The sequence below is a fragment of the Canis lupus genome, chromosome 7, assembly GCF_011100685.1.
Source record: "Canis lupus familiaris isolate Mischka breed German Shepherd chromosome 7, alternate assembly UU_Cfam_GSD_1.0, whole genome shotgun sequence".
NCBI lineage: Eukaryota > Metazoa > Chordata > Mammalia > Carnivora > Canidae > Canis > Canis lupus.
Window position 1 is genome coordinate 43370560 of NC_049228.1, and position 21304 is coordinate 43391863.

Below are 21304 nucleotides of genomic sequence, written 5' to 3' on the forward strand. Positions count from 1 at the left end.
TCTCCACGGAGGTAAGAGAGGATCCACCTTCCTTCCTGGCTCCCCGGCTCCGGTGTTGGACAACAGAGCGTTCCTCAAACTGCTGTGGTCCGCAGACCCTGGGAGCCCCCAGAGACCCTTCAGGGGATAGATGAGGTCAAGACACTTTGCATCATCATACCAACACAGGCGTCCTCTTCGTGACTTGACAGGTACATTGAGGATAGGGAGGCAGTGCAGGCAAAAGGCTGGTGTTTTAGCTAAAATCAAGGCAGTGGCAGGAATGGGCACTCTATTCTTCATGACTCCACATTGGCAGTAAAAAAATACATAAAATAAAAAGCCAGCTTCTCTTAAGAATGTCCTTGGTAAAGCAACAACAAAATATTAACATGCGATTGGTTTATTATACTTATTTAAGTGAGTTAATAGGACTTGTTTTAATTTCTAATACAGTATATATGGATAGATTTAGCCCACATAAACAAGGACTCTTTGGGGCCCTCAGTGATTGTGAAGGGTGTAAATGGGTCCTTGGACCACAAGTGTCAGCACTACTAGGGAAGGTCACAGGCTATCAGGTAGCTGGAGGGACCTGCAGCCATTGTCAGATATTCCATTTCCAGCTCCAGGAGCATGTCTCATTTGGAGTAGAGGGTAGGGAACATGGCTGTGTCTTCTGGCAACCAACCTACTCTCCTTCTAGAGACAGTCACTAGAATAAAGACGTTAATGGCCTCTGCTCACAGGAGGAATTGATGTACGGGCCCACAACCCCTGCCAACTGTTCCTCCCCCCTATGCAGTGTGCCCAGTGTTGGGCTGGGGAGGGAACACAGGAGCGTCTATGCCCACATGGGCTGGGCCCAGATGTGGACTCCCCTCGTCTCCTAGATTCACCTATCATCCCTTTTCCTCATCCCCCTAGAAGTCCCAGTGTAGCAACTACCTTTGGTGTTGCTTTATTTATTGAAGGAGTGGGGGCACAGGATCCAGGGGTCCACACCCTAGCAACTTGACTTGGGTCAGGGTGGAGAGTGGGTGCCTGTGTCTGTGTGTGTGCCACTGGGCAGGACTGTGTGCTCCAGGTCCATGAACTCCCCAAGTTCTCCCAACACAGTCCTCCTTCGGGGGTCGTATCTGGTGTCTCCACTGGGGCTAGCACATTTGAGTTGTTCAAACGTTCTCTGATCCTTTGGCAATGGCGGGGCTGTGAGTGAGGCTGAGGTCTGGCACCTCTGTTACCTCGGCCCAAGGAAGGGACAGCCAGGAGGGGAGGCAGGTCAGCCTCGAGTGCTGCTCCCCCGTTCCCCCAGGAGCCAGTAGGTGCGAACTTTGCCTTTGCCCTGGAGGGGAAAAGAAGAGGCGGTTGAGGTGGGGAGTAGCACACCTACCCACATTCCCAAATGAGAGGACAGGTTTAGGGATGGCAGTGAGGTTGCTTGAGAAAGGGTCTGGGGGAAGGTAACCGCCTCTGGGACCCCAAGGGATGGTGAGGGCAGGGGCCTTCTTCTCTACCTTCATTTCTACATCTCCTCGAAGCTCCAGCTCAAAACCACCAAACTCTTCCAGAACGGCCTTGGTCTCAGAAGACAAGTGGATCTTCAGGGCTGAGAAGGATAAGGGAGAAGAAGGGAAGGTGAGGGATGCAAGAACTGGGAGCAGGGGAGATTGGGAACTGCAGGGTACAAGGACGCTCTCTCTCCTTTCTTTTGGCCTGAAAGCCTCCTAATTCAGAGCCCCACCCCTCCATATGGAGAGTCTGACCATACTGGCCTCCACCTTAGAATTCTAGAGCTGTGTTGTCCAACTGGTAGCCACTTGTGGCTATTTAAATTTAAATTAGTTCAAACTAGGGGTGCCTGAGTAGCTCAGTCAGTTAAGTGTCTGACTCTTGACTCTCAATTTTAGCTCAGGCCATGATCTCAGCATTGTGAGTTCAAGCCCTGCATTGGGCTTCACAGTGGGTGTGAGCCTAATTTAAAAAAATAATTAAAACTAGATACAGTTAGTGGATCCCTGGGTGGCTCAGCGGTTTGGCGCCTGCCTTCAGCCCAGGGTGTGATCCTGGAGTCCCGGGATCAAGTCCCGTATCGGGCCACCTGCATGGAGCCTGCTTCTCTCTCTGCCTCTCTCTGTGTGTCTCTCATGAATGAATAAATAAAATCTTAAAAAAAAAAAAAACACCTAAATACAGTTAAAAATCCAGTTGTATCGATCATCTTTCTTTCTTTCTTTTTTTTTCTTTAAAGATTTATTTATTTATCTTCAGGGTGCCTGAGTGGCTCAGTTGGTTAAGCATCTGCCTTGGGCTCAAGACATGATCTCAGGGTCCTGGGATGGAGGCCCACATCTGGCTCCCTGCTCAGGGGCGAGTCTGCTTCTCCCTCTGCCTCTGTGCTGTCTCATGTTCTCTACACACTTGATCTTAGCCAAAAGGCCGAGAAGCGATTCTCATGCTCTCTCTAAAATAAACAAGTGATTTTATTTTTTTACCATTTATTAAAGGTTTTATTTATTTATTCATGAGAGACACACACAGAGAGAGGCAGAGACACAGGAAGAGGGAGAAGCAGGCTCCATGCAGAGATCCTGATGTGGGACTCGATTCCGGGACTCCGGGATCATGCCCTAAGCCGAAGGCAGGCGCCCAACCGCTGAGCCACCCAGGCGTCCCAAATGGTTTTATTTATTTTAGAGAGAGAGAGAGCAGGAGTATGGGGAGGAGCAGAAAGACTCTCCAACACACTCCCATCTGAGCTCAGAGCCTGATGCAGGGCTTGATCCCATGACCCTGAGATCAGGACCTGAGCTGAAATCCAGAGTCAGACACTCAACTGAATGAGCCACCCAGGCACCCTGCACAACCACATTTTAAGTGATCAATATCCTCCTGTGACAGAGGTTACTCCAATGGACAGCACAGATTAAAGAACATACTGGACAACATTCTAGAATGCCACCAGGTTCCAGACAGACAGTATAGCATGGTGGCTCAGATCCTCCTCTGTCTAGCAAATCCCAGTTCAGATACTCACTTGGGGAAGTAGAATAAATTCTGTACCTCATTTTCCTATTCTGTAAAATGCTGTTAGTGACAGTATCCACCTCAAGGCCTTGTCATGAGGATTAAATTTAATATTCTTAAAGTATTTAAACAGATTCTGGCACACAGGAAGCAGTCTGTATGTGGTCATTGTGACTCCTGTTTAACTCAACACTCTTTTTATGGCTGAGGGAGCAGAGGCCTAGTGGAGGAGATCTGGCCCCTGGCCTAGTATTCCCCACACCTCTACCTTGCCCCTGCCACTCCTGGGGTCTGTATCATAGTGGCCTTGTTTTGTTGTTGAACCACTTTGGAGAACGTGCTCCTTGAAGACTGGACCTCAGTGAGGGCCTTTCTCCTACTCTTGACTGTTCCAGACCCAGGGACCAGGGAGTATCTGCTGAACCGAGACCCTCTGGGTGCCCATGTAGCCCTTTTCCTGCCATGAGTCTTGGATGGGGTCTGCATAAACTGCCTCCATTGGGTCTGGGGCGTCTTAATACCACAAGGCCTGGCAGTGAGTAGTCGCTCAATACATGTTGAATAGTGTTGAATATGGCAGGAAATAAGACTAGGGAAGAGGTAGGAGCAAGTATTTAATAGGTACCTACTGAATGCAGGGGTTGTGCTAGGTTTTCCACAATGCTGAGACAGGTATCGTTTTATAGATAAACAGCTGAAGCTCAGAAAAATTGAACCACGATTATGACCTAGTCATGTTATATGGGTTTCACACATAACTCTTCTAAGGTGTTTTATTCTCATCTGACAGATGAGGAAATGGAGCTGTGTGGTTTGTGGAGCTAAGATTCACACCTCGATGGGCTGCATGAAGCAAGAGGCAGCAGGGGGTTGCTAAGGATGGGCTTCCCTTGGGGGACTGATGGGACACTGGCCTGGAAAGACTTTCAACCACTTGGCAGGCGGGGAGCTGGATCTCTGACTGGATGGGAGGTGATGTGCCCTTGCTGACGTAGGGCTGGGAGGAAGAAGGTCGGGGCGGGGGACTGGTACACTGGGTGAGGGTGCTGCCCAAAGGACCCCTCCTGGCTCTAGCTTGTCTGCTCTCTTCAGCCTGCCCGGGGCAGCCACCTTACCTTCCCCGTTAGACTCCATTCTGGAGGCAGTGTTGACCGTGTCTCCAAAGAGACAGTAACGGGGCATCTTCAGCCCAACCACACCGGCACACACGGGTCCTGGACGGAGTGAAGGCCCCTCAGCCACAGGGAGCAAGGGTGTTAAGGATGGTCGGTGGGTGGAATGGATGCTGGTTGCTGGGCAGGTCTGAGGTGTTCCCGGAGAGTCAAGAGGTGGGACCTGAGGCCCTTGGGAATCCAGGTGGTGTGTGTGTGGTTGGGGCGGGTGAGGGGGGTGTCCCTTGGGGACAGTCGGGCCTGCAGATGGCCCCAGCCCCTAGGGTTCCCTCACCTGTGTGGATGCCGATTCGCAAGCGCAGCTCCTCCTGTGGCCGGTGGCGGATGCGGAAGGAGCGCACTGCGTCCAGCAGCGCCAGGGCCATGCGGGCCACCTCTCGGGCGTGCAGCAGCCCGTTCCTCACGGGGAGCCCCGACACCACCATGTAGGCATCACCAATGGTTTCCACCTGTGGGGCCCGCCAGAAGATGCAGGGCACGAGAACCGGCAATTTCTATTCCCTGTGCCACCATGTGCACCGTGTGCTGATCAGCGCCCCCATCCCCCAGGTTTCTCTGCCTGTCCCTGGGCTCCAGGTAACAGCCTCTGTCCTCATCTCTCGGTCTCACGGTCTCATCTCTTAAGGCCCTATGTCATTCCGCCCTTTACCTTTCTCTGACCCCGTCCAGTACTATGTGTTCTATTCCCACCCTCACCTTGTACACGTCAAAGTTGTCTATGACGGCATCAAAGCAAGTGTAGAGGTCATTGAGCAGGGTCACCACCTGCAAGGGATGAGAAGCCCAAGGGTATCAGGAGTCTGGGCCTCCTCTTGGGATGGGGTGGGGAGAGCAGCGGGCAGGCCTGATAGGGTGGAGATGCCAGGCCAAGCACGCGTGTCTGGTCTTCACCTGGGCTCACCTGCGCTGGCGCGCAGGCGTGCTCTGTGCTGGCTCACCTGCATGGGCGTGCTCTGTGCAGACAGGGCCGTGAAGCCTACAATGTCACTGAAGTAGATGGTGACGCTGTCGAAAGCTTCGGCCTGGACCGTCTCCCCGCGCTTCAGCTGCTCAGCCACGGAGCTGTGGGGGCAGAACGGGTGCAGGGTCAGAGCACAAGGCGCGGCCGCTGGGGGTGGCAGGCAGCTGGGGGCGGCAGGCGGTAGCAGGCCCTGGCACTCACTGAGGCAGGATCTGGTAAAGCAGGGCCTCGGCTCTGCGCTTCTCCTCCAGGTAGGCCTGGGTCCTCTCCTCCACCAACTCCTCCAGGTTGTTGGCGTACTGCTCCATGCGGGACAGCAGGTTGTCCAGGATGTTGCTACTGCTCTCCCTGAGGCCCAGGGGTGCCGCGGTGCAGGCGAGGGGGCGGCGGGCCAGTGAAAGAGGACCAGCACATGACTCAGGGCCCACCCTGGCACTCGCCCTTCCCAGGCTCCAGGCCAGCCCATCCCCAGGCTGCGGTGGGGCCCCGGGCAGGGTCGGGCTGGGGGAGCCGGGCATTCATCTCCCAGACCCCAGAGTCAGGCCTGAAGCTGCAGAGAGAGTGGCTACTGTGTTCATCTTTGTGGAGCGCAAGCTGGTTAGAAGGAGGCTGCGGTGGAGGTGGCCGGGGGACAAATGGGGACAGAGTGCGGACATCCAGGCTGGCAGAGGGGTGTGTGGAGGGCTCTGTGGGGTGGAAGTCCCTGTGGAGGGTCAGGAGGTGGGGGGTATGGGCTCCATGGGTCCTGCACCCCTTTAGACAAGGGGCCCTTGGGGCGATGTTGGGAGGGGTGGGACGGCTGGGTCACGCAGCACACATAGAGTGGGAGCTGCAGTGGGGTCCCTCTGCCTCTGGAAGAAGACTTATGTGTGGGGCAGTGTGGGGCACACTCTAGGGGGCAGGAGGGGCTGGGAACTACACCAGCAACCTGTTGAACTTGCGTAGCATCAGGCGAATCTGCTGGAAGGGTGGCCGCTCCTGCGGCTCCTCAGCCCAGCAACGCTGCATCAACTGCCCCAGCTCTTCCAGGTGACTCTGCAGGGCCAGGGAGGGCCGGAAGGGGGGCTGCTCACCCCGAGTCACGCGCTCCACGATTTCTGTGGTGAGGGCAGAGGGACTGACAGGAGGGGCCCTCCGAGGGCCAGGTAGAGACAGGGAGAGGGCCAGGCCGGGGACGGGGCAGGCATGCATCGGGGTCCCTGGCAGCAGAGCCACAGAGGCTGGGGGCTGAACCACATTCCAGGTGGCAGCATGCTGGTGACTCCAGGGGTCCCTCGCTCTGGGTCTCTCGCCCTGGGGCCACTTTAGTTGCAGCCGTGGCAGGGTTGGGGACAGGGTGGTTCTCTCTCACCTTTGGGGCTGAGGTCCAAACCTTCCACATGGAAGACACCGCTCCTTAGGGCAATTTCCTGAAGAATGATCCCAAAGCTGTAGACGTCACCTGCTTGGGAGCCCCGGGCAGGAGGTGAGGCCATTCGCAGGAGCTCAGGGGCTGTCCACAACTTTTCTGCAGGTCAGAGGTCAGGAGTCACAGGGCGAAGGGCGGGAGGAAAGGAAGTCCTGGAAGATGTGGCCAGAGCAATCTGGAGCCAGCATGCCCAATGCTACGGAGAAAGCCTGGAGACCATGGCATCAGGCTGCCCTTTCTGCTGGCAAATGAACTGAACCAGGAATGAGAAAGGTGTGCCACACCCTTCAGAAGCCAGACATCCATCCCCTTGCTGGGTGGGGCCTGGGTAGGGGGGGGTGTCTCAGGAGTCAGAGTTGGGGCTCACTAGCATAGAGGATGTGGCCTTGCTCTGGTTCCGGGTCCCTGAAACTCTCCAGCCCAAAATCGGTGATCTTGAGGACGAAGCGCCCATCCACCACACAGTTGGATGACTTGAGGTTGCCATGGGAGCAAATGGCCCCGTTGTGTAGGAACAGCATTCCCTGGGAGATTGTGGGGGGGCAGAGGTCTGGGGTGTGAGACCTGAAGTGGGGGAGAAGCATGCCCAGCCCCTCCCCTACACATCCCAGGCTCCTGTGCGCCCACCTTGACGATGTCGTTGGTGAGAGAATACCGGAACATCCAGTCTAACGTGATGCCCTCATTCTCCAGAATGTCCTGCTAGGCAATGAGTCACATATACACCTCGGGGACTCCAGGAGGGGTGCAAAGGCCTGCCCACAGACCCTGGCACGACGGGATGAAGCTCTGGATTTACTCTAGTGCATCCATCCCCTCGCCCTTTTTACAGATGGGGCAAATAAAGGTCAGAAAGACGGAGAAGCTTGCCTGAGGTCCTATGGCCAGTAGGGGACAGAATCAGGGTGAGACCCAGGTCTCCTGTCACCCCCTGTTCCCTCACCTGCAAGCTCCCACGGGGACAGTACTCTGTGAGGATACAGATGTTCGGGGGATCAGTGCAGGCACCCACAAACCTGGTCAAGTGTTCATTCTGTACGTCCCGCATCTGGAGGTGGGAGCCAGTATCAAGGGTCTGACAGAGATCTTATCCCTCACCAAGGGTCCCCCCACCCTCAGGGACCCCTCCATCTTCCTCATGCGCTGTTCACTTGGCAGACATCCTAGGACCCTGGTGGCTCCCACCAATGTCCTAAAGGACCCTCCCCCAGAATCTGCTCCCTGCCCACTGGGCCTCCTAATGCCTCCATCCCCAGAGGCATTAGATAGGGCCCCTCATGGGGCCCCAATCTCCCGTCCCTCCTCCAGGATGCCTCTCCTAGTCTCTTCTTCCACACACAGTATTTGAGGGTCCATCCCTGTCCTGGAACACCCTGTGGTCCCCCTGTAACCTTCCCTGTCTCTGGGACTCTCCCCTAGGCCCCTGCCTCACTCCCCCACATTACATGCTTCAGCTCAAACAGGACTTTTCGCGTCAGCTCAATGCGCTTACGATTCACACGTTTCACAGCCACGAGGTTGCCCTGGGCAAGGAATGGAGGATGTCACTGAGATGGCCCAGTGGTGGGGTTCCAAGTGCTCCAGGGACACTGTGCCCACCCCGAAGACAGCAGTCCTTCCTCTGGCCCACCTTATAATACGCTGTCTTGGCAAACACTTGGAACTGGCCCTCTGTGGTCAGCAGGGAGCCGTAGTTGGAGCCTCTCTGGAGGGACGGAGAGCAGGAGAGGACAGGCAGTCAGCCTGGGAGCTCCACCATACGCACGAGTCCCTGGCCCGGCGGCCTAACCTCTGTGTCATCCTGCTTCTCAGTCCACATCATCAAATTCTTTCCTTATTTCTCTCTCTCTCTCTTTTTAAGATCTTATTTGAGAAAGAGAGAGGGACAGAGAGAAAGAGAGAGAGAGCGCACATGCACAAGTGGGGGGTGGGGAGGGAGGGGCAGAGGCAGAGGGAGCAGGAGACTCCCCACTGAACAGGAGGCCCCGAGGTGGAGCTCAATCCTAGGACTCCAAGATCATGACCTGAGCCACCCAGGCACCCCTCGTTTCTTCTTTAAATGTATTTTTGCGTATACTATTTTTTAAAAGATTTACTTATGTATTCTTTTTTTTAAGGATTTTATTTATTTATTCATGAGAGACACAGAGAGAGGCAGAGACATAGGCAGAAAGAGAAGCAGGCTCCCTGTGGGGAGCCTGATATAGGACTGGATCCCAGGACTCCAGGATCACACCCTGGGCTGAAGGGAGGCCTCAACCGCTGAGCCACCCAGGCGTCCCTTATTTATTTATTCATGAGAGACATAGAGAGGCAGAGACATAGGCAGAGGGAGAAGCAGGCTCCCTGCAGGAGTCTGATGTGGGACTCAATGTGGGACTTGATCCCGGGACTCCAGGATTATGCCCTGAGCGGAAGGCAGATGCTCAACTGCTGAGCCACCCAGGCGTCCTGCATACACTATTTTTGATCTTTGAAAGCCTCCTATGAAAGAGGCTGCAAGGACGTAATCATTATCTGAGGTGGTCTCAGAGGGGCTGCAGGCCTCGCCTCAGGTCACACAGCAAGCAAAGGCCCTCTACCCTAGCACCAGGCACTGCCCTGCCCCCACCCACACTCCCCCCCCCCCCCCCCACCACGAGGGTTCTTACCCCACTCAGGGTCAGCCTGCTGCCTGTGCTCCGGAGGTGCCTCTCAAGGCTGCTGGGCTGCACGTCCTCCCAGCGCACCCGCCACAGCTCTGAGGCCAGTTCCTTCTCCAGCTGCATCTTCCTGGGGTGTGAGACCTCCATCTGAACCCACGTCTGAACCCCTGACCCTGTGCTGGGTAGCTTAGCAGCCCCACCTCAGAGCCCTGGGAGCAGGGCAGGTGCTGACAGGTGGCTGGGGGAGTCCTCTCCTGTCAGCTGAGAGTCAGGATGTGTGGGGGAAGTCCTGCCTGCCCCTTGGGGACCTTGGGCAGTCACTTCATGTCTCAGCCTCCTGTCCTCCTGGCCAAGTGTCCTGATTTGGGGACTGGAGACCTCGACATTTATTTCAAAGCATTATTATAAGAATGAAAAGAAATAGTGCACGGCAGGGCCTGGCACACAGTCTAGGCTCAAGCAGCGCTCATCTTCCCCTCCTTGCATTCTTCTGGAATTAACATCTGCATTCCATCTTGGCCTCCCACTGGAAGGCAGGAGCGGGGCTCCTTCACATCCTCCTCCACTCTGGGTCCAGCACCCAGCACCCAGCACCCGGCACTGTTCATCACCCCTGCTCACCTGGCAGGGCCAGTGCTACAGGGCTTGAACCATCATGCTCCATCAGGTCTGCACGCCAGTCAGAAGGGAGGACAGAGCAGCCCCCAGGCCAGACCCAGGCACCTGTGATGCCCACCTGCTATCTCCCAGACTCGTCTGCCCTCCTCCTTCTCTTCTCCCTGGGTCCTAAGGCTTTTTAGCCTCTGTCCTTCCCCATCTCCTATGGCTTTCCTCCACTGCCCCTCCCCCACCCCAGGTCCCTGCTGCCTCCTCTGCTGGTTCTGCAGGCCTCCCAGCCTCACTCCCCACCCTCATCCCAAGGCTCACCTGTATATGAAGAAGGACACGGTCAGAATGCTCAGCAAGGAGAGGCTGCCCACCAAAGCCAGCACTTCCAGGGTGGAAAAGTGATCTGTATAGGAGTTCAAGTTACAGGAAGAGAGATTTTGCTTCGAGAACAGGAGGAGGAAACTTCTAATAGTTAATCAGTGAACTAGGAAGATGGATGAAGGGAGGAAAAAGGCAGGAGGATTCTCTCCAGAAAGCCCACAGCGTGGGAGAGGAACACCTCTGATTCCTGAGGCAGGGAGATGATGGAATGTCTCCAGAATGGAGGCCTGGAAGGCAAGAGGCAGTCACCTTGGCTGCAAGCTGGGTCCTCGTTGTCAAAGCCGCATTTGGGGATGTCAGGAGGTGGGTACCCCAGGGGCCAGCTCAGTTTGCGCCCCGGCACAGCCACCAGCTCTTGGGAAGTCCCGTTGTAGTTCAGAACAACCTATGGGAGGGCCAGAGTGGTAGGTGGGCCAAACCTGGGGTAACGCCTCAAGTCTAGGGGAGCAGGGCTGCTTCCCGCACACCCCATGTCTGCTTCCAGGGCCTGTATCGGGCCGTCCACAACTTAGCAAGCCTGATGAGTACCCATGTTGTCCGAGTGGAAAAGTCTGGCTTTATAAAGAGAACTCTGTGTAGAACCCCAAATTTGACATTGAGAAAGTTTATAATCTCCGATAGGAGCACATAGCAAACAGGAAAAGGCCATGTTGTCAGGCCATGTTCCCAGGCCTAACCTGTGCACCCCTCCTACAGGAAGTCTTCCCTGGATGATTTGCTCCCTAGCGTGTGTGGCTTCAATTCCCTCCTGCTCCTGAACTTGAAGAGTTGTGTGGTCCCCACGTCAGCCTGTTTCTGCTGGGAGAGGGTCCTGCCCACTTTAGGAGACATGGGACTTCCTGAGGGTAGGCTGTGCTCCCCCCCTCAGACATGGGGTTCCCCAAGGCTAACACCTATGAGTCACTATCATTCTAGTTGCTCCTCCAGATCTTTTACCCAGGGCTCTCCAAAAGTGAGCAAGCATGGTAGGGTGACCCAGAGCAGACAGATGCCCTGGCAGGGCTGTGGTGGCGAGGGGGAGCATGAGATGTCATTCCCAGGGGGTACCGTCCTCTGAGGCCACAAGCTCACCCTGAAAGTGCCAGTCTCAGGATGCATGTCCCAGAGGGAGAAGTCGGTCTCCCGATCTCCATTGCTGTCCATTTTCAAGTATCCTGTCACACCTGTGGCATGCATGAAGATGGCTGTTTTGAGAAAGTGGAAGTTCCACACACTCCCCTCAGGTTATCTCTACCCCTTGATCTTCTCTGCCCTCTAAACACATGTGTGTGTATGATATACACACATGTATTACTAATAACGACAGAAAGGGCATATGTTTCAGCAGTAGGAATGAATGAGGTCGGGCACTTAGGAGGACTTCTTTAGAGAGCAGGGAAGATGGGAAAGAGCCCCGGGGAAGATATAAGAAAGGGAAGGACAGGCATGGCTGAGTGACCCCCTTAGCGGTAGGCTAGAGGCTTCCTGGGACCTCCTGCCTGGGGCACCCCACAGTAGCCTATCTCTATCACCTCCAGCCTCTGACCTTGGAAGCTTCGGTTCCTCATCCGCTGAGTGATGGCCTCCCCATCTGTGACAGCTCCCCCATGTGCCAGAGTCTCTGTCACTGCCTGGACATAGAGCAGCAGTCCATCGTGGAAGGACGCTGGGATGGTGTTCACCTGCAGGTGCCAGCAGAGCTAGGCTGGGGTGGGAGGGATGAGGGGTTCCAAGTGGGCCCTATGGGGGGAGGACATGGGGGCCCTGGGGGCTTGGATGAAGGTGAGAGGAAACATCCCCACGGGACAGAGATTTTTACTGCTTCTAAGATGCCTCCACATATCTCTCTGCTTCTGAATGCTACTGGGCAGATAGGGCAGGACAAGTCATCATCATTTTACTGATGACGACCTGAGTTTCTGAAGCTGAGCAACTTGTCAAGGTCCCTCTTGGTCGTCAGGAGAACATGGCAACTGGGGGAAGGGGAAACAGGGGAGGCATGGGCATACAGAGAGGGCTGAGAGAACAGGCTGGCTGCCAGCAGAGGGCCATGGAGAGGGGGCTGGATGTCCATGCTGGAGGGTCCCAGGACCCCTCCTACCAGGCCGTCCTCCACGGTGAAGTTGAACTGCTCATGGGCCAGGTGTTTTAGCTGCTGCAGGAACTCCAAGTACTCAGGATTCTCCGGCTCTTTATAGGTAATGATTTTAGCAGCCTGAGGAAAGGGTCAGAGCTGATCCAGTCCTCCCAGTAGCCTGGGGCCCACCTCTCCCAGGGCATCTCTGCTTCGCTCAAGGGCAAAGTGGAAAGGCTGTCAGATGCTGCCTGCTCCAAAGCATGGATCCAATGGGATGGCTTCTCTAGGTGTCTTGGTGGGTGGCAATGGAGCATCCTCCCACCTCAAGCCCATTCGCTCATCTTTTTAGCCTCCTGGCTCAGAAGTCTCCCGGCCCTCTCTATACAGCCATCAGCCCTCCTGGCCTGCTTACCTACCTTCCTGAGCAATCAAGAGCCTCTTTTCTGGAACCCCTTCAGACCTGGAGGAGGAACCTAGGGCCTAGAAGCTAGGTGCCACAAGCTCAGAGTCCCACAGCCTGGGTTTACAGCCTGGACACACCTGAAAGGCCTGGTGGGCACTGACATCCTGCCCATCCCCTCTCTCCCAGGGCCTGTGGGGAGCAAGGCCGGGGGCACCTTGCAGGCTGTGTCCAAAGAGGTCCAGGTGGAAGAACACGTAGTCCTCCCCACTCAGACCAGCTTCCATGGCCAAAAGCATCAGAGTTCTGAAGGCATCCGGGGAGCTGCATATGTAGATAACTGGGGAGGAAGGGGGGTGGTCAGAAAGAGAGAAAAGCCTAGACCGCGGCGGAGTGGGTCAGGGAACTCGGGGAAGAAGTCCCCAGACTCCGGGCTGCTCCAGGCGGCGGCGGGAGAAAGGTGGAGAGCGCTGGGAGGAGTCGGTGGGCGCCCGCGGTGGAAGGAGCAAAGCTAGCTGGAGGCGGGCCGGCGGAGCCAAAGGTGGGGAAGGTGGGGTCAGCCGGAGAGGGAGAGGAGGCGGGCCGGCGGGAGGGGGAGGGTGGGGGGAAGATGGAGGGAGAGGCCGCTGGGAGGAGGCCGAAAATGGAGGAGGAGGAGGGCCGGGCAGAAGCCGAGGCCCCCGGAGCGTCAGGGCGCAGCAGGCACCCCCCACCCCGTGACCCCGGGGCGAGCGGACGGAGGCCGGGGGCCCCGGGGGCTGCGCGGAGCTGGAGGACACCGGCCGGCTCGCCCCTCACCTCGGCCTTGGCGCCTGACGGTGTGCAGCAGCAGTGCGTACTGGTCTAGGTCGCCCTCGGCGAACTCCAGGTGGTCCACGGTGATGTTGAGGCGCTCGCGCACGCGCACGTACAGCCCCTCCACCACGAAGAAGCAGGGCTGGTCGTCGCCCGGCCGGTAGGCGTAGAGCACCAGCGCCCGGCGCTCCCAGCCCAGCCGTCGGTGCAGCGCCGCCACCAAGTCGCCCAGCTTGGCGTGGCTGGGCCCCGCGCGGGTGGTCAGCGCGTACTCGTCTTTAGCCCCGAAGCCCAGCGCGGGGGCGCCGGCGGTCAGCAGCGGCACTCGCCAGTGCGCGGTGAAGCGCCCCACCGGGGCGGCGGCGTACACGCAGCCGGGGCCCAGGAACACCGCGGGGCTGTGCTCCCACTTGAGGTCCACGGCGGCCAGCGGCGCGGCCGTGTCGGAGCAGACGCCCAGCGCGTTCTCGCTGCTGCCCAGCACCGTGCGCACCGTCCAGCCGGGCAGCAGGTCGGGCTGCGCTCTCACCGCGGCCAGAGCCAGCTCCACCGCCGGCCCCACGCGCGCCCACGACCACGGGTACGAGGTGTTGGCCAGCGGCAGCACCACGGCCACCGTCAGGTTGCCCGCTTGGCTGCCCGGGAGCAGCAGCAGCAGCAGCAGCGGCGGCGGCGGCGGCGGGAGCGGGAGGGCGCCGGCGGGGCGCCCGGGGCGCAGCATGGCCTCGGCGGGCAGCTCGGCGGGCGAGTGCGCCCCGTACACGGCCTCCTCCGCCCCTTCGGCTCGGCGGCCCGCCGTCACGGGCACCCGGCGCGCGCACCCCGGGGCACGCTGCCCCCTCGAGCGGGGCCGCTCGGGGTCGGGGGCGCGTGGCGGGCGCCGGCGGGGGGGCAGGTGGGCGCGAGCCGCGGGGACCTGGGCGCGGAGGACCAGCGCGCCGGTGCGTGTGTGCCGGGAGGAGCGAGCGGTCGGAGGAGGAGGGTGGGAGAGGGCGCGAGGGAGGGAAGGGGAGTGGAGTGTGTGTGCGCGCGTGAGCGCCGGCCCCGGGAGGGTGCCAGCGGGGGCGTCCGGCCGTCCGGGGGGGACAGGGGAGGTCCCGAGCCCTGCTCCGAGTCCTTCCTCCCGCCGCTTCCCCTCCCAGACTCGGCGACTGGATCTTTAACCCCTTCGTCCCCGCCCCGAAGTGGCGGACCTGCCCGCGCCCCCAGCCCGCGCGCTTTCCCCAGGGACCCTCCACGCCCTCCGGCTCCGAGAGCCGCGCTCAAGGCGGGGGCCTCCTTGCTGCGCGCGGGAGCGGACCCAGGGGACTTGAGGGGGCCGCGGGACCGCGGTGCGCCCCACCTCGCCCCTCCCCCTCCCTGGCTCCGTGGGGGGGGCTGTGCTGTTGGGGATCTTGGCAAGGAAAGGTGTGAGTGTGCGCAAGTGTGTGTGCCTGCGGGTGGACGCGAGGGGGGCGGGTTTCTGGAAAGGGCGTGGAAGTGGGGGAGCCCCGGGTCCTCGTGACTCGGCTCATCCAGGACCGCCCCCGCCCCCCAGCTTCGGGTCGGGCGGGTTCGTGGGGTACAGGGACCCAGCGGCCGGGCGGAGTTAACCCTTAGTTCCCACACAGGTTTAGGGATGGGGAGCTGGGGTGCGGGGGACGACGACCGGGGACCGCCGGAGCCGCTCCCGGAAGGCAAGTGTGAGTTTGTTTCGGGTTGAGGGGGATATTTAAGTGGGATTTGCAGTGGCGGCGGGAGACGGGGCTGGAAACGACCACCGGAGGCATCCACTGGGCGCCGGGTTAGGGGTCCTGACCGCCGCCGCCTGTCCCCGTTGTGGAGCCGCTCCGCCCCCTCGCGGCGGGCAGGGGTCACTGACCCCTTCGCGACACCCGCCCGCCGACTGTGCGTGGGCTGAAGGTGAGTATGCGGACGGTAGTGCCTTGGAGGAGCCTGCGTGGGACGAGTGGTGGTACTGAGTGATCTGACCGAGGACCGCAGCGCAGAGATGGATAAACTGCTAAGAGGCCCAGGTGAGGATTTAACTTTTGCTTGCTTTGGGACCAGGAAAATCTCCTAAGAGAAATAATGCAGCAAGAGTAGAACAATGAACAGGGATTCTGTGCAGAGAGCAGAATACGGAAGTATATTCCCTATTTCTGGAATTTTTGGAGAATTTTGGGACCATTTTTTCTTATGGTCTAGAACAAATGGTATACCCCGGGACCAACTTCAGATGCAGGAATGTTTTGTTCTGACTGCATTCATTCTCTTTCTCTATATTTGACTTAATTGCCTACACTTAAAAATCAGCAAATGAGGGGTGCCAGGCTGCCTCGGTCAGGGTGGGACTCTTTTTAAAATTTTTATTTATTATTAGCTTTCATTTTTTTAATTTTTATTTATTTATTTATGATAGTCACAAAGAGAGAGAGAGAGGCAGAGAGAGAAGCAGGCTCCATGCACCGGGAGCCCGACGTGGGATTCAATCCCGGGTCTCCAGGATTGCACCCTGGGCTAAAGGCAGGCGCCAAACCACTGCGCCACCCAGGGATCCCTATTATTAGCTTTTAAAATATTTATTTTAAACTTTTTTTTTTTTTTTTTTTATGATAGGCACACAGTGAGAGAGAGAGAGAGGCAGAGACACAGGCAGAGGGAGAAGCAGGCTCCATGCACTGGGAGCCCGACGTGGGATTCGATCCTGGGTCTCCAGGATCGTGCCCTGGGCCAAAGGCAGGCGCCAAACCGCTGAGCCACCCAGGGATCCCTTAAAAGATTTATTTATTTATTCATGAGAGACACAGAGAGGCAGAGACATAGGCAGAGGGAGAAGCAGAGACATAGGCAGAGGGAGAAGACCACTCCTTGTAGGGAGCCTAATGCAGGACACGATCCCCGCACCCCAGGATCACCACCTGAGCTGAAGGCAGATGCTCAACCACTGAGCCACCTAGATATCCCCTTACTTTTTATTTTTAAAGATTTATTTACCTATTCGAGAGAGTGAGAGAGAATGGGATGAGGAGGGGCAGAGGGAAAGAAAGAACCTCAAGCAGGCTCCCCACTGAGCACAGAGCCCCTCACAGAACTCAACCCCAGGACCCCCAGATCATGACCTGAGCCGAAATCAAGAGTCTAATGCTTAACGGACTGAGTGAGCCAGGTGCCCTGAGGGTGGGACTCTTTGATGGCCTGAGTTCAAGCTCCAAGTTGAGCACAGAGCTTATTCAAAGTAAATAAATAAAATCTGCAGATGGCACATGAACATTTGGATTTCTGACTTGTCTTGAAATATCAGAGGGCTGGCAATAGATAAGTCTTGCATCCCTTCCTTGAGGTGAATCTAGTCCGTTACAGATCCTTCCTACCCACCCTGTCCGGTGTGCTCCACCTGCCTGGCTGCTGTAGGAGTTTATGTCTTCAGTCCAGAGATGTGATGTAAGCATGCAGGAATGACTAGGAGAGGCAAGAGAGGGCAGTAGAGGGCAGGTCATGCAAGCATTTGTGTGGTAGACCTAATGTCTGTCCTATATGGGAGGATAAGAGAGATAAATAGGAGATTGGGACACTTTTTTGGGGGGGGGGGCATTCTTAAAAATTAGTTTTATTGAGGTATAACTGATATGGCATAAACGATACATATTTATTTATATAGTTGATGAGTTTGGACATACATACTACATCTGTGAAGCATCACCACCACATCAAGGTAATAAACATATCCATCACCTCCACTGTTTCCTTGTGTCCTTGTGTGTGTATTAACAACACTTAACATGAGATCTACCCTCTTAAAATGTTTTTAACTAACCCCTTTGTTTTATTTTTTTAAAGATTTTGTTTATTCATGAGAGAGAGAGAGACAGAGACATAGGCAGAGGGAGAAGCAGGCCCCCCACAGAGAGCCTGTTGTGGGACTGGATCCAGGATCCCGGGATCAAGCCTTGAGCCAAAGGCTGATGCTCCACCGCTGAGCCACGCAGGCATCCTTAACCCCTTTATTTTTTTAAGTAAACTATCCCCCACTTGGGGCTCAAAGTCATCCCTAAGACCAAGAGTTACATGTGCTACTGACTGAGCCAGCCAGATGCCCCTCCTTTTTTAAAGATTTTATTTATTTATTTGAGAGAGAGTAAGCAAGCAAAAGAGAGTGATAAACATGAGCGCAGGGAGGGGCAGAGGGAGAGGCTGAACAAGGAGCTGGATGTAGGGCATGATCCAGGACCCTGGGATTATGACCTGAGCCAAAGGCAGATGCTTAACTACATCCCAGGTGCCCCTCTTAACAACTTTTTAAGTGCATAATATTGTTGACTATAGAGAAATATTTTATAAGTAGAATCAATTGGACATCAAGAAGAAAAGACAATACACACATAATTGAAGTTTATGTGACATCGATCCATCTGCTGAAGAGCTGAAAAAGCAGGTTTTTGGGGAGTGATAACAATTTTAGTTTATTGGGTGTGTGGGGGGGTGCCTATAGATCCCCAAGTGGAAGTGTCCAATGGCCTATTGGATTAGTGGAGTGGAGCTCAGGAGAAACGACTACATTCAAAACTAATTTAGTAATTGAGCCCCTCTTCCAATAATGAATGGAACAATTTGCCCAATCCCTGAGCTGAAGACAACTGAAAATGTTAGATGAAGTACTTTGAAAACTCACAGCACTAATAAGACAGTGAGGAATTATTGGTGTTAAGAACATGAAAGACAGGAAAGCAGAGAGGGGAGACCAGTAGTAGGACTGCTTTTATCTTGGGGTTGTTTGCAGATTGGAACTGGTGGCAGCAAATGAGCTGTGTGGGGCAAATGAGACAAAAATTATAGTCCAAATGTCCCCCAAAATGAGAAACCTGGAAAACCACCTTCTGATTTGGGTTTAGGATCCTGAAAGCTGCCCTCCTGAGGGAAGACTTGGAATTGGGTAAACCAGAAGTAAAAAAATTCACAGCCCTAAATTAAAAACAAAACAAAACAAAACAAAACACAATTGGGGACGCCTGGGTGGCTCAGTGGTTGAGCGTCTGCCTTTGGCTCAGGGCGTGATCCTGGAGTCCTGGGATCGAGTCCCACATCGGGCTGCCTGCATGGAGCCTGCTTCTCCCTCTGCCTGTGTCTCTGCCTTTCTCTCTCTCATGAATAAATACATAAAATCTTAAAAAAAAAAAAAGAAAATTAAGAATCAATCAATAGGTTTAACAGTAAGACTCAAGTGAAGAGCGAGTAATGCACTGGAAGAAAGAATGGAGGAACTACCCAAAATGAAGCACAGATTAAACAGGAATGTGTTTAGAGTGTTAGAGACAGATAGGATGATGTGAAAAAAATCTGACATACCTTTATTTGGAACCCAGGAAGGAGTGGGGAATAAAGCCACAGATTCAAGAAGTTCAACAAATCTCAAGATTAAGAACGTCTACATTTGGGGGTGCCTGGGTGGCTCAGAGGTTGAGCATCTGCCTTCAGCTCAAGGTATGATCCCAGATTCAGAGATTGAGTCCCGCATCCAACTCCCTGTAAGGAGCCTGCCTTTCCCTCTGCCTGTCTCTCTATCTTTGTGTCTCTCATAAATAAATAAATAAAATATCTTTTAAAAAGGACGTCCACATTTGAACCCACCAGGGTGAAATAGCAGGAAATTAAATCAAAGGCAAAATCTTTAACATAGGGATGCGTGGGTGGCTCAGCCTCTGCCTTTGACTCAGGTCATGACCCTGGGGTCCTGGAATTGAGTCCCACATCCGACTCCTGTTCCGTCTCTGCCTCTCTCTCTCTCTCTCTCTCTCTCATGAATAAATAAAAAATAAAATCTTTAAAAAATATTTAAAATAGAAAAAAAGATGACTGATTACCTTCAAAGGAGCAACCATGGGATCCCTGGGTGGCACAGCGGTTTAGCGCCTGCCTTTGGCCCAGGGCGCCATCCTGGAGACCTGGGATTGAATCCCACGTCGGGCTCCTGGTACATGGAGCCTGCTTCTCCCTCTGCCCCCCCCCCCTCTCTGTGTGACTATCATAAATAAAAACAAACAAACAAAAAAAAAGGAGCAACCATTAGGTTGGCAAAAAAAAAAAAAAAAGTTTTTTCACAGCAAAAATGGAGGCCAAAGATAGTAAACTAATATAGCAAATGTGCTGAAAGAAAATAACTTCCAAGCTAGAGTTCCTTATCCAGAGAAAATTATGGGGCACGTGGGTGGCTAAATGCCTGTGGAGCCCCAACTTTTGATCTCAGGCTCCTGAGTTTGAGCCCCATGTTGAACTCAGGAAAGAAAGAACAAAAGAGAAAGAAAAAAAATACATACAGGATTTAAGTTCTGTATACATACACACCTACCAAGAGAAATGCACGCAACTGGCCCCAGGACTCTTGCACACAGATGTTCCCAGCGGCTTTATTCATAATGGCTCCCAAGTGGAAACAACCCAAATGTGTTCCCGGGGCCCAGTACGTGGGAGAGGGACTCTACAGGGGAGTGGACGAATTGATGTCATGGAATGCTACTCCTAACTAAAATCGGCACATTGCTGATACATGCAAACACGTGGGAGGGGCTTGAACCGTGTCAAGCAAGAGAAACTGGACAGAAAGTACAGACATTCCTGTGAAGTTGAGAACAGACGCAGCCAACCTGTGCTCACAGAAATCGGAGTTGGGGTGGCCCGTCGGGCGGGCAGAGGGTCAGGAGCGCAGACACAAGTCCTTTGTCCTCACCTGGGTGATGGTTGCGCGGCGGAGCCCATCACTCAGTTAAAGTAGAGGAAAAGCTTGCGGTGCTGCATGTTGCTTGGCCGTCTCTGAGTGGGTGACCCAGCAGCCACCGCGTGTGACCCTGGGGCTGCAGCGGAGTCCTCCCTACACTGTCCACCAGCGGGGAAGCACACAGACCGCAAATCTCTGCTGAAAGTAGAAAACGTGCGGGCAGTGAAGTAAACGTATCCGGTGCAGAAGGGGAGAAGCCGGAGAGAAAGGACCCGGGAGGGACCGGCTGCCCGCGACTCGGGGGCGGGAGAAAGAGCGCCTGCCTATGCGCGCTCGGAGCCACCTGGCGGGGGTGGGGGGCAGGTGCCCTGGGGGTCGCGGAGGGAGGGGAACCTGGGGGAGCGAGACCTTCCCCAGGCGACTCGGGTTCCTCCTCCTCTGCAGCCTCCCCTCAGCGCTTTTTCTGAACTTTTTTTTTTTTTTTTTTAAGATTTTATTTATTCATGAGAGACACACAGAGAGAGGCAGAGACACAGGCAGAGGGAGAAGCAGGCTCCAGGCAAGGAGCTTGATGCGGGAATACATATAAGGACCCCCGACATCACACCTTGAGCCACCCAGGTGCCCCTGAAGGGTCTTTCAAAGGCTGCCTCGGTTTCTCCTCTAGTCTAACCCGTTGTCATCAGGGCTTTCCGTCTGATAGGAGTCTGATCAGCTTCTCTTGCCTCAGGTTCCCGCCTTCGGTGAGCCCCGCCCAGGCGTGTAGCGTTGCCTGAAGTCCCTTCCCATCCCCTTCACTGCATTTTGGCAAAAACGGTTCTAAAGGCTGCATTTTTGAGGGAGGAAAAGGTGATTATAAGCACTAAAAGTACGTGCAGCACCCAAGGAAAAGATGTAACACCTTATAGCAGAGGATGGTTTCGATCCATCGACCTCTGGGTTATGGGCCCAGCACGCTTCCGCTGCGCCACTCTGCTACTGGTGTCGTTAGCCTCTCAGCATCCTAGACGAAGCTCTGTCCAGTCATTTTTGCACCGCGCCACCTAGTGCCTGCCTTAAAAAAAAAAAAAAAGGTTGTTACTGTGAAATCTGTTCTTATTGGCTAATTTCTGACACAGCAGGCGCTTCTTATTGGCTTGCAGGCCGGTCTGCGAAAATAAGCCAATGGGCGTTAGCGGCG

At 55.2% G+C, this 21304-nt stretch overlaps 1 protein-coding gene, 1 long non-coding RNA gene and 1 other non-coding gene across 3 annotated transcripts; 1 reads left to right on the plus strand and 2 right to left on the minus strand.

Moving 5' to 3' along the window:
* Window positions 1-366: 366 nt before the first annotated feature.
* On the minus strand, window positions 367-14097 carry NPR1 (natriuretic peptide receptor 1; the record flags this gene model as incomplete). Its single annotated transcript, XM_038541808.1, has 22 exons — window positions 367-1324; window positions 1497-1588; window positions 4122-4220; window positions 4453-4627; window positions 4875-4943; window positions 5117-5240; window positions 5341-5487; window positions 6068-6236; window positions 6491-6646; window positions 6915-7071; window positions 7175-7246; window positions 7491-7595; window positions 7993-8070; window positions 8178-8252; window positions 9199-9319; window positions 10120-10204; window positions 10432-10567; window positions 11254-11345; window positions 11708-11843; window positions 12263-12376; window positions 12779-12978; window positions 13437-14097. Coding segments are annotated over 22 exons (3126 nt in total), but the record flags the coding sequence as incomplete, so codon positions are not given.
* Window positions 14098-14828: 731 nt separating this feature from the next.
* Window positions 14829-19283, plus strand: LOC119872577. Its single transcript, XR_005362402.1, has 3 exons — window positions 14829-15448; window positions 17074-17127; window positions 18776-19283. It is a non-coding gene; the product is annotated as an uncharacterized LOC119872577 (long non-coding RNA).
* Window positions 19284-21029: 1746 nt separating this feature from the next.
* On the minus strand, window positions 21030-21101 carry TRNAM-CAU. The gene has a single exon. It is a non-coding gene; the product is annotated as a tRNA-Met (tRNA).
* Between the last annotated feature and the right edge of the window lie 203 nt (window positions 21102-21304).